The 14,970-nt window shown below is 36.9% G+C and overlaps 2 protein-coding genes across 4 annotated transcripts in view; one reads left to right on the top strand and one right to left on the bottom strand.

The window, feature by feature from the left end:
* Positions 1 to 14,970, bottom strand: part of LOC130051850 (protein phosphatase methylesterase 1-like) — a 34,383-nt gene that overhangs the window by 3,348 nt on the left and 16,065 nt on the right. For all 3 annotated transcript variants that reach the window (XM_056154808.1, XM_056154810.1, XM_056154809.1), the window contains exons 7-14: positions 10,263 to 10,348; positions 9,738 to 9,828; positions 7,783 to 7,848; positions 4,273 to 4,495; positions 3,650 to 3,713; positions 3,263 to 3,328; positions 2,542 to 2,586; positions 625 to 689 (exon numbers count right to left, since the gene is read on the bottom strand). In XM_056154808.1, the coding sequence (XP_056010783.1) occupies positions 625 to 689; positions 2,542 to 2,586; positions 3,263 to 3,328; positions 3,650 to 3,713; positions 4,273 to 4,495; positions 7,783 to 7,848; positions 9,738 to 9,828; positions 10,263 to 10,348 (706 nt within the window). The remainder of the gene's footprint in view (positions 1 to 624; positions 690 to 2,541; positions 2,587 to 3,262; positions 3,329 to 3,649; positions 3,714 to 4,272; positions 4,496 to 7,782; positions 7,849 to 9,737; positions 9,829 to 10,262; positions 10,349 to 14,970) is intronic.
* On the top strand, positions 11,643 to 13,847 carry LOC125676740 (tripartite motif-containing protein 3-like). Its single transcript, XM_056154812.1, has 2 exons — positions 11,643 to 11,839; positions 12,190 to 13,847. Exon 2 carries the CDS (start codon positions 12,846 to 12,848, stop codon positions 13,719 to 13,721), a length of 876 nt encoding a protein of 291 aa, XP_056010787.1. The 5' UTR covers positions 11,643 to 11,839; positions 12,190 to 12,845; the 3' UTR covers positions 13,722 to 13,847.

Raw genomic sequence — 14,970 nt, 5'->3', positions numbered from 1 at the left:
TGCAATGAAAATGCTCTCCCCATCAGAGGAAGACATGTTGATATGGCTCAGTACTATAGAAAGAGTGAATATAAAACCTGCAGTTGAAGACTTCTTACCTGACACTGTCCAATAAGTGAACAAAAGAAAAAGACTTCTACGCAAGACTGATTATATTGTCAGACTATTCAAAAATAGCTTTATTCATAACTATTATTGTCAATGGGTTTACCTGAGACTGTCCATTCTTAGAACAAAAGATGTAATGTTTTAAGTAGGATATACATGCAAGGTGAAGATAACGAACAGTGATCAATCTCATAACTCCTACAAGCAATACAAAATAGTTGGGCAAACACGGACCCCTGGACACACCAGAGGTGGGATCAGGTGCCTAGGAGGAGTAAGCATCCCCTGTTGACCGGTCACACCCGCCGTGAGCCCCATATCCTGATCAGGTAAACGGAGTTATCCGCAGTCAAAATCAGTGTGCCAAGAACGGCTTAACAATCGGTATGAAACACGTCAGACAGCATTTGACCCAATGCGAGGTTGTATTGACGAACTAGATCGTTATAACGACCATAGAATTTGCGAAATGCTGAACGTCCCTGTCTGGGGTAAACTTGACATTATTTATCTTACCCTGTCTGGAGAATCCTCGTGTACAGCATGGCCACACTGAGGAAGAACCTGCATCTGAAATTTTCCTGTCAAACAAAGGAGATTAATACAGTATACATGTACATGTATGTAAATGAGAACACATTCCCGTCCTGGGTAATGGAGTCACAGTCCATTTGCATTTTGGCATCAACAAAATAATTTAGGTTATCTGCAAGAGTAAAAACAAAATTTTCTTTCAAAAATGAAAGATTGAATGGCTTTAGACCAGCAGCTTATGATAAGTGATTTATATTTATATCACATAATTGTAAATCAGTCTGTTAATATCAAGATTTCAAAGATCAGTTACTACTTTTTCATAACTGGTTGTACTCAAGAAACACTTTCGATACATATAACTTGATAATTATATAATTTTCTAGTCAAGTCACTGGTTGCTGTAGCTTAGTGGTTTGAGGATTTGCAAGTTTGAGCCTCACTCGTGCCATGGCCGTGTCTAACTTAAGATGCAAACACAGGCAGTGATTGCTCCATCACCAAACGCTCAGCTATAGAAGTGAGAATCACTGGTCTTTTGGATATGACCTTAAAAACAGGTCCTGTGTCGCAGCAGGAATTGGCACGTTAAGAGCCCTGTGTCACTGCTTTGGTCCTAAGCACTAATCGTAGGTCTAAATTTGTGGTACTTACTTTACACTACAGCTGGAGACATTTCAAAATGAGTAAAAAATTCTCGAAGGGACATACATGTATAACCAAACAAATCACCAAAAAATAAAAAAAAATATACATGTATAATGATAAACAATCACATTGTATATGTAGTACAGTGTAAGCTGTTCAATAGGACACCTGTCTAATCCGACACCTGTCTAATCCAACATCTGTGTACTCCTTTACACAGTGAATACCACACTATAATTCTCAACAATATAATTTCCATATTGAAATTATTTATATTGTGTAATCTGATATTCTGTCTAATCTGACACAAAACTTATTTCCCAGAGCAAGTCAGATTACACAGGTTTCACTGTACAGGGTAAATATACAGAATATCTATACGACACTTAGACAGGTACTACTATAAACTCATTTGGAGGTCAAGCAAACATTATACAATTATTGACATTTTCGAGGTCATTGTCTTGCTTTAGCTTCCTGAGAAGTACAATATTCACTGAGGTCGTAGCTATAGAGCATCTTATAGTGTGATAAAAGGTCAATAATTATCTCATTAAATCACAGAACAATTCTAAACATCAAAAACAGCTACTAGAGCTTACAATGAGATACCTATTTGGCCATCTTTGTTTACAGCCAGTGTGTAAGACCAAATCAAATGTGATTAGAGATGCAAGTTTTCATTGGGCAAACAAATGATAACAACCAATCATATCAATTTGAGAATTCAAAATTTATTTTGATTGAAATGTTAGAAAAATCAAATGTCATAACATCCATGTCAAAGGCTCGTGAATATGATATTCCACTTTTTCTAGTTTTGGATCTCAACCAATCGGAAAGCTCAGAATTATTCAATTACATAATAACCATTAAAAAATATATAATAACCATTGTACAATCTAAATACAAAAGCACACATCATTAAATCATTCAATTATTTACTGCTTCCAATTGTAACCAAATATGAATGTACACTATAACAAGAATATTTTCTGTCTGTTCATCCCCACCTGTAGCTCAGCTGATACAATGCCTAATACAGTATATAGATCAGGTCTTGGGTTCAACTCTTGATACATTCAATCTTTCTCTATTTTCTTTTTCATGTAAACATTCATATGATCTGTGAAACTTTAGAAATTCAACAAGGGACTCTCAAGTCAGATAAATCTGTCTGCTGTTATCTCTCAAGTCAGATAAATCTGTCTGCTTTTAACTCTCAAGTCAGATAAATCTATAAGTTCTTACCTTGCATCTGGCCAATGGTTAATTCTTTATCAAGCCTATCTACCCCTGAAAGTGAAAATGTTTAGAAGATACACATAATGAAGTAAATTTCAATCCTATGACTTTATTCTGGGTGTAGTGTTAAAACTTACAGATATACACTGTAAATTTCAATCCTATTACAGTATACACTGTATAGTAAATCATTATGGATCCTAGAGTGTTACAGAATGTCTTTCTTCAATAGAATCTCTTACCTGTCAGTAATAACATACTAGGGACCTGACCTGACAGTACAATGTGACAAAATACTATACAGGAAAACACGGTTATACTGACCAGCAGAAAACAGTTCGTTATAACCAAACTTCATTATACAGTAAAAAAAGGTTATAGCAAACCTTCAGGGCCAGCAAAAAAAGTTTGATGTGACCAAACTTTAATATACAGTAAAACACAGTTGTAGTAAACCTTCATGACCAGCGAAAAATAGTTTATTATAACCAAACTTCATTATACAGTAAAAACCTCCAGGGCCTGCATAAAACAGTTCATTATAATCAAACTTCATTATACATGTACATTGTATCCTAAACAATTTTCACTAATTTCCTCTCATAGGAGAGTAAATATCACTTTGCAATATCAAGCATGAATTTTTTAGCATGTTTTACTGTAAGCTATATAACTTATTATCTTAAAGTGATACAGAATGTCCTTTTTCAGTACAAATTCCTCTTACCTGCCAGCAATAACATTTTGGGGACCACACATGACAGGAATTTTGTTGACAACCCTTCAAACCATCCTGAATATTGAGAGCGAGACTGATGAGAAGAGCATGACTCATGAGAAATAGAGAATATAGACAACTTCAGTTATCAAATCTAATAATTTAAGCATTAGAAAACAATAAGGGCAGAGAACTCTTCTAAACACCAAAGATACTTATTCATATTGGCCAATTTTTTGGTCTAATAATACTCTAAAACCAAAAAATTGGTGGATGCTTTAAAGTACCTTTCATTCTATGCACAAACAAACTTAATATAGGAATTGCCTGATTTTTCAATGGATGACATCTTAATAAATATTTTTTATGTCAAAGTTCAATTGCTGCTTTGATTACCTCTCCAGAAAGGTTCTGTTTTACCCAAGTCTATCCTCCAGGTGTAATGGTGCGAGTCTTCATTCTAAACATCACGCACAAACAAATAAATTATAAAGTCAAAGCTCCCTGATTTTCAATTTACTGTATACATAAGATTTCATGGTACAAAGGTTCAACACCCTATCCCTTGAATTTCAAAGCACAACAATAAACACAATTTATATAATTTCCATGAAATAACATCCCAAAGAAACTGTAAAATCTCCACATCCATTAAAATTGGCCCAAATAAATTCAAATGACTTCACAGTAACAATGGTAAAGAGGCAGCTGGGGTGTCTGAAAACTGACAGACATTATTGTGGGACTTCATTTTTGTGGTTTTATTCTCAAAAGCGTTCTCATCAAGAAATGTTTTGTAATTTACATATTTTTTTCAAAATATGAACTAGCAAAATTACTGGGTAAAATATCAAGTTTTGTGGAAATTTAAAATTGACGACATGAATGAAATACACACATCCCCTCCAATGTTTCTATATTATAGTAGCAAAATATTTCACTTGCACACTTTCAATTTAATCTTTGATAGTACATTCAGTTTATTGATCTTTCAATAAAATATGACAGTTACACTGTACCAAGGTAACAGGGACAGCAGGAGTCTTGAATTCTGGCTGTGTCCTGGAGTCTGATGTGGGTGAGCTATTGGCATTTTTCTCTGAGGGTTGAAGTTCTTCCTTTGTTGGATTGGCATTGCTTTCATCTTCATCTTCCTCCATGATTGTGCTGGTTCCCTCTGAATGAGAACCAGTCACAAACTGATGGTCCAATTCCGCTGTTGCAGTTTCTTCTGTTTCAACTCTTCATATAAAATTAAATCTATGTAGTTTATCATCAATTATTATTATTACCTAATCTACTATATAAATTGATATTACGTATTTTTTCTGTTTTCCAACTTTAATCAGAGAAAGGTACACAAAATGAGCAGGGATGAAACAGTTCATCATGTGACTTACTATTACCTGATCACGCGATGAACTGTTTCCCAGTCATGGGAGAAAATATTGCTTGATTAGCAGATTCGGTAATAAAACAGTTATTTTGAAGTATTATGTCTATACTGCAAGATGCACGAAGAAACCTTTAAACTTGCCCGCTGCAATATCACAAATGAAATTATTTTATGAAACACACAAATATATAGCATATACATGTAAGAATGGTGAAAAGAAAAAATTTGATACTCTATGGAACAGATGGAACTTAATATTTACTTAAAACATGCCTCTCTTTTTCTCTCTTTCTCACTATCTCTCTCCACACAAATAATGATAATTATATATGACTTGTTGTATTCATGTACTTTATTACGTGTACAAAAAACAATAAAAAAAAAAAAAAAAAAAAAAATAAATACAGTATAATCTGTCTAAACCGGCTGTGTGTGGTTCCAAAGAAATTGGCCGGTTTGCACAGAGTCCGGAGTGCAGAATGTTGACAAGAATGAGAGTTGCTTCCCTTGTATTCACTATCTATGCATACGTGTGTAATGATTGCTAACGTTTTAATATATCACAGAAGAATTCAAAACGTAAAAATATAAATGTCAGTGTTTTATTGTCGTGCTCATTTGAAAAAGTTTCAATTTTTATCTGGGAATTATTCGTGCAATTTTCTGTTGGTAAATTGTCGATTTTGTCTACATCATCGCCATTATCAAGTGTTACATTATGTACGTTCGTCAAGTTTGTGTTGTGTTCGTTTAAAATTTGTCTTTCCCAGCTTTCATTGTAAATGTATCGCTTTCAACTGTCTCAATTTGTGAAACGGAAACTAATGTAATGCCAAGTGATCGACCTGACATGGCGAGTTGTGCTAACTAACTGCATATCATCACTGTCTGACTCGCCGTAGAGCTCCGAGAAGTCCACAAGGGGAAACCCTGCTTTTGGAAAACATAACAGGATTGTTGCCGATTTTGTTTCATTCCAAGAATATATCGAATTCATCAATTAATTGAACTTTGTCTTTTAATGTCAATTCTCGTCTCTGTCGTTAGGGGGAGGGCGCCATTACCTCGTGCGTGGTGCTGTCATAATTGAAAAGTGCACCCCCTAAAAATCAGGTTTTATTTTAAACTGATCGCGACTCATCGCCAGTTGCACTCTTTTACTTACCTGAGGCTCCCTTTGAGACACCCTTTGTGTACACCGTGTGTGATCGACCGAATACCGACAGGTTGGTCATCGTGGGGTGGCTGGTTTAAATGCGATAATTAAAGCTAATTACGAGCAGTTGGGACCTTGTGTACACCGAATACAATTGACTGCAACAATTAGGGTGGTGTATCATCGAGGGGCCGGTTTACACAGGATAATTAAAGTTAATTGATAGCAGTTGGGACTGTGCAAGCCGGCCGATATACAGAATACGCAGTATTCGGAGTACAGGGGATTATTAATAAAGGATTTGTTAAAGAAATGTTAGGGACTATATTTTGTGGCCGGAATTGACAGATCGCAGGAGTACTCAGAGGCCGGTTTGAACAAATTATACTGTAAAACAGTTATTTCATGCCTATTCGGGAAACAGTCAAAACTATTGCCCCCGGTAGTGGCTAAGACCTGGGAGAAACTATGGCCTCTGACAACAGTTTTCCGAGTCATTGCAATTTCCTCAGGGCAATAGTTTTGACTGGTTCCTGAGTAGGCATGAAATAATTGTATTCTTTTGATGAAAGAGTGAATTATCTTTATCATAGTTCTATCAGTTTCTATAAATGTATATGTCAAGGGTACAAATAAGTTCCTTCAGACATGTTGATGTGTTTTTCACATTAATTTCTATCTAAGGATACACAGTGTAACCTGCCTAATCTGACATGCACTGGGAGACAAACAGTGCGTTGGAACAAACAGGGTGAAAAACAATGAAAATATGAAATTGAGAATGAAAATAAGAGTAAGATTGCCCAGTGAAACAGATTACACAGGTGTCAGATTAGGCAATTTTCACTGTACTATACACAGGTGTCAGATTAGGCAGTTTTCACTGTACTATACACAGGTGTCAGATTAGGCAGTTTTCACTGTACTATACACAGGTGTCAGATTAGGCAGTTTTCACTGTACTATACACAGGTATCAGATTAGACAGGTGTCAGATTAGGCAGTTTTCACTGTACTATACACAGGTGTCAGATTAGGCAGTTTTCACTGTACTATACACTGGTATCAGATTAGGCAGTTTTCACTGTACTATACACAGGTGTCAGATTAGGCAGTTTTCACTGTACTATACACTGGTATCAGATTTGGCAGTTTTCACTGTACTATACACAGGTATCAGATTAGGCAGTTTTCACTGTACTATACACAGGTATCAGATTAGGCAGTTTTCACTGTACTATACACAGGTATCAGATTAGGCAGTTTTCACTGTACTATACACAGGTGTCAGATTAGGCAGTTTTCACTGTACTATACACTGGTATCAGATTTGGCAGTTTTCACTGTACTATACACAGGTATCAGATTAGGCAGTTTTCACTGTACTATACACAGGTATCAGATTAGGCAGTTTTCACTGTACTATACACAGGTATCAGATTAGGCAGTTTTCACTGTACTATACACAGGTATCAGATTAGGCAGTTTTCACTGTACTATACACAGGTGTCAGATTAGGCAGTTTTCACTGTACTATACACAGGTGTCAGATTAGGCAGTTTTCACTGTACTATACACAGGTATCAGATTAGGCAGTTTTCACTGTACTATACAAAGGTGTCAGATTAGGCAGTTTTCACTGTACTATACACAGGTGTCAGATTAGGCAATTTTCACTGTACTATACACAGGTGTTAGATTAGACAGGTGTCACATTAGGCAGTTTTCATTGTACTATACACAGATGTCAGATTAGGCAGTTTTCACTGTACTATACACAGGTGTCAGATTAGGGAATTTTCACTGTACTATACACAGGTGTCAGATTAGACAGGTGTCAGATTAGGCAATTTTCACTGTACTATACACAGGTGTCAGATTAGGCAGTTTTCACTGTACTATACACAGGTATCAGATTAGGCAGTTTTCACTGTACTTGTAAGTTGTGGTGTTTTTTACCTGAAATTCTTGACTTACCTTTTTAGCTGCCCAACCATGGAAACTCGGGCCGATTCCACATTTCTCACCTGTCCACTTCTTACACTAAAAATCAAGAATATCAGTAAAACTAATGGATGCTTCCCAAACTGCATCTAACCAAAGAACAACTTCATATGATGAATGACTCACATAATGATCAACAACTGTTGAAATATTGTTGAAATGAAGTTTGTTTTTTCATATATAAGGTACTAGCTGCAATAATGTAGCCCTCTCTGGTTTTTTTTTTTTTTTTTTTTTTTTTTTAGGGAGAGGGCTACAACTCCTTAGGATCTCCGTAATGGTGCAAATGCGGGAGTGATTCACTCCCGCAACATTTGCGCTCATTCTAAACATTTCCTGACTTTCTTTACGTAAATAAAATGATATTCTATGTTTCTTAGTCAATATATAAATTTACAACCTACAACTTTAGATTTGTGAGGCTCTATTCTACCGTTTTCAACAATTTCGATAAATCCCAGTTTCTCGATTCATATTTGTGCGCCATGTTTGATGTACTGAAGTTTCAACTTCCGGTTGTCAAGTCATTTGCATATGCCATATAAGGTGGTATTTACATCAATGGACAAGTATGGAGGCGAAAGCTATATCGTCGGTATTGAGAAGGTTTGAATTTAATATCAAGTTAAAAACCGAACAGCAGAGTGTAAATTCTTTCTGCAACAATATGATTTTCCTTCCTTTGTCGAAGTGGCTCGAATAACTACATTTTCGCGCTGATTGTCAATGTTTAGGCTTTTCATTAGATCCACCTACAAGATCTCGCGATAACAAGCATGGCGGAGCAGACGAAGAATTTTGCATGCTGTACATTATATTTAATGAAAAACACCTTTATTAGACATGCCCGAGCACAAAGTTGGTACTCCTTTTGGTATAAACAACATTTGGGACTAATACACAGAGTTTATTATCGGTTATTCATAAAATTATTTTGCACCATTATGGAGATCCTATGGAATTGTAGCCCTATCCCGAAAACGTCAGAATAAAAAAAAATTGGATTGGGCTACATTATTGCAGCTAATAAGGTACATGTATATGCTAGCTGAGTGACCTTTACAAAATGACCTTGAGTGACCTTTGTCTGAAAGTCATTTTCCTATTACTTATTTGTGTGACATGATCAATACTGTTAAAAAAACTGTTGACATAAGGAACTTATTCCTCATATATATATGTTCTGAGTGACCTTGACCTTTCAAAAATGACCTTGCTCCAAAGTCTTTGTCTCAAGGAACTTTTAGGATCAATCATATCAATTTCTGATGAAAGGCTTTGGAGATATGAGCTCAGACAGAAAGAGAGACACAACAGCCACTAAATGCTCCCCCAAAACTTATTGGGGAGCATAAAAACTTTTCTGAGTCAAAATAAAAATACCACACGAGTTATATCTCCATTTTGAAGGAACTAATATCACTAAATATTTACATTTCCAAAGTTTTTATCTTTGATATCTTTACCAAATAAAATGATAGTTATTCCTTCATCACTGTGAAAAAAGAGCATGAATTTTTAAGAAATATAGAATGATTACTTTAACAGCTGGGAATGTTCTGACAGAAATAAAAGTAATTATATGAAAATATAAAAAACAAATTTCCATTTTGAAAATACAGGAGGGTATAAACAGCAATGCTTCATGCCAGCTAGCACACCTTTCATGAAGCACTAATTCACACCTTTCACTAATGCGCATCATGAAGTATGCTGGCATAAAGTGACGCAGTTCCATCCATCATGTATTTTTAAAATGAAGTTGATTTCTTAATTATTCAAGATTCACAATTATAACATAATGGAATTTTCAAGGTACAGATATATAGTTATGTATATGTACATGTGAATTTAAGTACTTAATAGCAGATCTATTGGATACAAAATGTGCTTCTATAATAATAATAGATACACATATATTTTCATACCACCATTCAATTCCTTGTTCCAGAGATTTAAAAACTTTTGGTCTTCCTTTCAAAAAGGACTGCATGCTACTGAGGGAATCCATTGCTGTTCCTAAAATCATATACACACATGTGAGTGCATGTCATGTGTCATCAGTTAAAGTATCATATAAAATCATGTACTAACATGAAAATGTCATCAGTTAGAGTATTGCATAAAATCATGTACTAACATGAAAATGTCATGTGTCATCAGTTAATGTATCGTATAAAATCACATATGGTATGAGTATGTACATTATGTATAATCATGAGTTAAGGCATTGGTATTACATTTTTATCTTCCACATGCCTGCAGTGAGTCATCGGTCAATACCTATATATTCCAAAACATTAACCTTCAACAACATCAATAATGACCAGTCCAACACGAGATTCAAGGGTCAATACGTACATAATTCAGATCATTTACCTTCAACAACATCGATAATGACCAGTCCAACACGAGATTCAAAGGTCAATATGTACAAAATTCAGATCATTTACCTTCAACAACATCAATAATGACCAGTCCAATGAGGGAGGGGATGAGATTCCTGAAGGCTGCGTGTACAGCAATGGCTCCTCCCATACTGTAATGTATACTTATATATATATATATAAATGCACTGTACATCATTCTATATCAACTAAGGTACTTTAAAAGTAATGTGTGGAGAGTGTAGTGTGAATGGATCCGGAATATTTTCAAGGAGTTGGGGGGGGGGGGGGGCACAACATAATGGTAACTTAGTACTACCCCCCACCCGCTACCAAATTAGGAATTTGTCAGCAGTACTAAACAAGATGTGTTCTTAAAACACTCATGGCCCCTAAAATGCCCATACTGATGAGTTCCAAGACTTTATATCATAATTATGTTATATATTAACATTATATGACTATTTTGTACCCAAACTATAGTCAGAAGCCAAACTATAGTCAGAACCTTGGGATTGTGAAATTAACGGTTTTGGTACATCCCTTTCTGCTCTAGCTAAATATCCATTTATTTTTTATACAGTATCAGCAAAATTAAAGAAGTTTTTTTCAAGTGATCACTAAAATAATTTTGGCCCCACCCTAGACACAAAATACCTATCCCTGGGATCATGAAATTTACAATTTTTGGTAAAGGTTGTAGAAAAGAAATTTTTTGAAAATTAGCTTAAATTTTGGACAGTTTTTGATCCACTCCTAAGGCCCAAGGCATGCAGGAGTCCTTAAATTTACAATTTATGTACCCCTTGTCCCAAAGATGCTTCCTAACAAATTTGAAAAGAATTGGAATGGTAGTTATCAAGAAAACATTAACAATGTTTAATTGTTAATGGATGACAAACAACCAATTGCAATCGTTTACTCAGGCGACCTAAAAAAGTCACGACTCAGGGACAGGAGCATCTTATCCACTCTGTTCTCTATCACACACATATAAATTTATATATGTGTGATAGAGAACAGAGTGGGTAAGATACCCCTGTGCATCCTCCCTCTTATACTGGTCATGGTAGCTCAGTAGTAGAGTATTCGTTTCATAACCGGAAGTCATGAGTTCGAGTCCCATTTGTGACATGGCTGCATCAAACCCAAGATGTTAAAATAAGTAGTGATTGTTCTTTTGCCAAATGCTTGGCATTTAGAGGTGAGAATCATGGGTCTTTCAGATATGATCTTGAAAACGGAGGTCCCGTGTCGTGGGAGGCGTGTGCACAATAAAGATATCCCTCATGAGCGCTAAGCATAGATCTAAATGTGTAGTACGTACTTCACCTACAGCTGGAGAGTTTCAATTTCAATATGAGTGAAAAATTCTCTACGGGACTTAAAAACAATCAATCAGTCAATAAATCCTCCTTCATAAAATTCTCAAGTTATGGCTAATCAAAAGTTATCTCCTCTTTGCTCATTCAACTCTTCTGTGTCAGGCAGATCAGTAGAATTAACAAAGGGTAATCTCAACCTTGAATTTAAATCCCAGATAGAATAAACACCCGACTTGACCTGACAGGTAGATAACACTGGTATAACAAAGTACACAGACACTGCACTGGGGGACAGCCGCCATTACTGTGTGAAGTCAGGTAAATATCTGATTTTTTTCTTCTTTTATGTAACATAAAGACAATTATAGATAGTAGTTGTTGGTGCATATGCTCTTAAATCTTTCAAAACTAAACCTTACTCATTTGGAACCTCAATAAATCCAATTCTAGCATTAGTAAGTGACAGTCAATGGAATCAGTTATTTAGTTGAGTTGAGGATATTCTAGAAATTTAATTCATTCATTTGAAGATTTCTTGGCAATATTCTGTTATGTACACACACGTTGTCTATACTGAAGAAAATAACGCAATCCTTTCAATAAAATAAAATAAGTTTGATTTTACTTATTTATACACAGGGCAATTATAATTTTTTTTTTTACTTCAGTGTCATAGATCTGATGATGGACCCCCGTACCACTGCCCAGGACGTGATGCAATGTGATTTGTGTGAGACCGCCCTGGTACAGATGTACTGTGATACGTGCCTCGTCAATCTGTGTAAGGCCTGCGTGGGAGAACACACGTTTTCTGATGAATCCAAGAAACATGAAATTCTAAGGTTTCGAAAATCCACCCCGCTCTACCCTGGATGTACCTCTCATGACAAAGAACGCTGTGAAATGTACTGTAATCCTTGTCATATTCCGGTCTGCCATACCTGTCTGGCATCAAAGCAACATTTAGGTCATGAATTATCAAAAATATTGCAAGTTTTGGAGGAAAAGAAAGAAAAGATGCCAAGGAGAAAAATGAATTAAATGAAACAATTTATCCAGCCTACCAGGACATTGTATCTGATATACAAAACAGAATGAGTCAGTTAGAAAAGAAATATGAAGATCTCTCAACAGCCATAACAAAACATGGAGAGGACTGGCACAGAGAAGTTGACAAACTCGTCCAGAAACTGAAAGCTGAAGTGGAGGAGATGAAAACCACACAGTTACACACTTTACAGAAACATCTGGATGAAGTGAACAAGAAAATCTCTGACATCAATGATGAAACAATTCAATTGATGTTGCTTTGGACTCTAATGACATGTCAAAAGTATTTGTTGTTATGCCTAATTTAGAGGAATACAAAAAGCTTCCACAGAAAATTCTGCCCTTTTTACCTAAATTCATCACCACCATACACACTGGGTATGGAGAACTTTACAATGTGGCCTGTCTGAGTGATGAAGAAATCTGGACACGTGGAGATAAAAACACCATGAAACTCTTCAGCATCAATCAGGGATCACTACTCAAGTCAATCACAACTAAATTAGGAAACCTTCCAAAGGACCTAGCAGTTACAAACAGTGGTGATCTGGTTTATGCTGATTACTATGATAGAACTGTGAACATTGTGAAGAATGAAGAGATACAGACCGTGATCAGACTACAGAACTGGAAACCTGAGCGTGTTTGCAGTACCTCCTCAGGAGATCTCCTGGTTATCATGATCAGTGATGATTACAGACACTCCAAAGTTGTGCGTTACTCTGGCTCCACAGAGACACAAACCATTCAGTTTGATGATCAGGGTCGTCCTCTGTATTCATTTGGTTATTACAATAAATACATTAGTGAGAACAGGAACCTGGATATCTGTGTAGCTATCAATGGAGCTAATGCAGTAGTGGTGGTCAATCAGGCTGGAAAACTGAGATTCAGGTACACTGGACATACTCCTGCTCCAAAGAGCCAACCATTTCATCCACGAGGAATCACCACAGACAATCAAAGTCACATTCTTACAGCTGATTATGACAATCACTGTGTCCACATCATAGACCAGGATGGCGAGTTCCTCCGTTACATAGACTGTGGACTGCGTTATCCAAGGGGACTGTGTATAGATGCAAATGACAATCTGTTTGTTGTTCAATATAGAAACAAAATAGTGAAGAAAATCAAATATCAGCAGTGAAATTAAACATCAGAGATAGATTTAGACAGCAGTGAAATTAAACATCCTCCTAAAACTGAATATTTACATGTAGAAATGTATCCTGTTTCAAAGGACTTTATTTCTCAATAAATAATTCTTATTGTATTCTAGTCTCTGATTGGTTAAATTGAAATTGAGGAACACAGGTTATTTGTGTATATATGTGTGTGTGGTGTTTAATACACAGGTCTGTGTGATGTGTCTAGTACTGTAGTTTAGTGTAGAGGACGGTAGTCCTGCTTCAATTCTTTGCGCTTTCAGATCAGAAGCCAGCTAGTTAGTTGAAAAGACAGCCGAGTGAGCAAGTCTCTCCTGCTGGTATACAGCCTCTCCACAGGCAAGACTCTAGCCAAACCTCCCCGTGGTACACCATGGTAACTGGACACCTTGCGGCTCCAGGCTAATTGGTTAGGGATATCGGAGTAGACTGGAGCCCCAGAGGTGCAACATGCTGGGCCTACAACTGTGGACACGTCCCGGTGTTTCACCAATCCAGTCCCCATCTATGGGTAAATAGTTTCCCGGGCACGAGTCGAAACTGCCTCCCACCCCAGGGAGATGGGGCTGCCATAGCCTGGGTGGTAGAGTACACGGCAGTCATCAACAAACCGATGATCTGCTGCTGTAGCTATTTGTGGCTTGGTGGAGGATCCTTCCTTAGGACAACAGCAAGGCACACTGCCCGAATGCGGGAACGGCGTGCTTTTTGCACCTCAGACTACGTCAATGTTTGAGTTTGGGATGACAAGCTAGGCAAGACGAGCAATCCCAGAAAAACTACCGTCGCAAAACTAACTTATGGCAGATCAACAAGTGAAGAGTAGTACAGGCGATGCTTGCAGACGTCAGAGTTCTGTCGGTGGCGCCTCCGGCTTGGCCCCCTCTCTGGTGCGGGGGGCAGGGTCGACATCCCGCAAGCACCTTATGAGGTTCAGGGTTGGCACGCTCAATGTGAACACCCTGAGAGGAAGAGTATGTGAAGTGGTGGAGATGCTATCTCGCCGAAGAATAGATGTCTGTTGTGTACAGGAAACCAGATATCGGGGATAAAACTGCCACATCATCAAAGGTAAAGACACCAGGTACAAACTGTTTTGGTCATGTAACAACAAAGGCACAGCTGGAGTAGGAGTGTTAGTGGCAGATGATTTGATAGAGAAGGTATTCGATGTACAGAGAGTTTCAAACCGGATCATTCTTTTGAAGCTGATTATAGGACAAAGTGTGC

This window comes from Ostrea edulis, chromosome 2 (genome assembly GCF_947568905.1).
Source record: "Ostrea edulis chromosome 2, xbOstEdul1.1, whole genome shotgun sequence".
Taxonomy (NCBI): Eukaryota; Metazoa; Mollusca; class Bivalvia; order Ostreida; family Ostreidae; genus Ostrea; species Ostrea edulis.
Note: the sequence above shows the minus strand (reverse complement) of the source record. Positions and strands in the feature narration are given on the sequence as shown.

What these genes read in the sequence shown, in the direction of transcription:
- LOC125676740 (XM_056154812.1), top strand. Translation starts at nt 12,846, where the DNA reads ATGTCAAAAGTATTTGTTGTTATGCCTAATTTAGAGGAATACAAAAAG.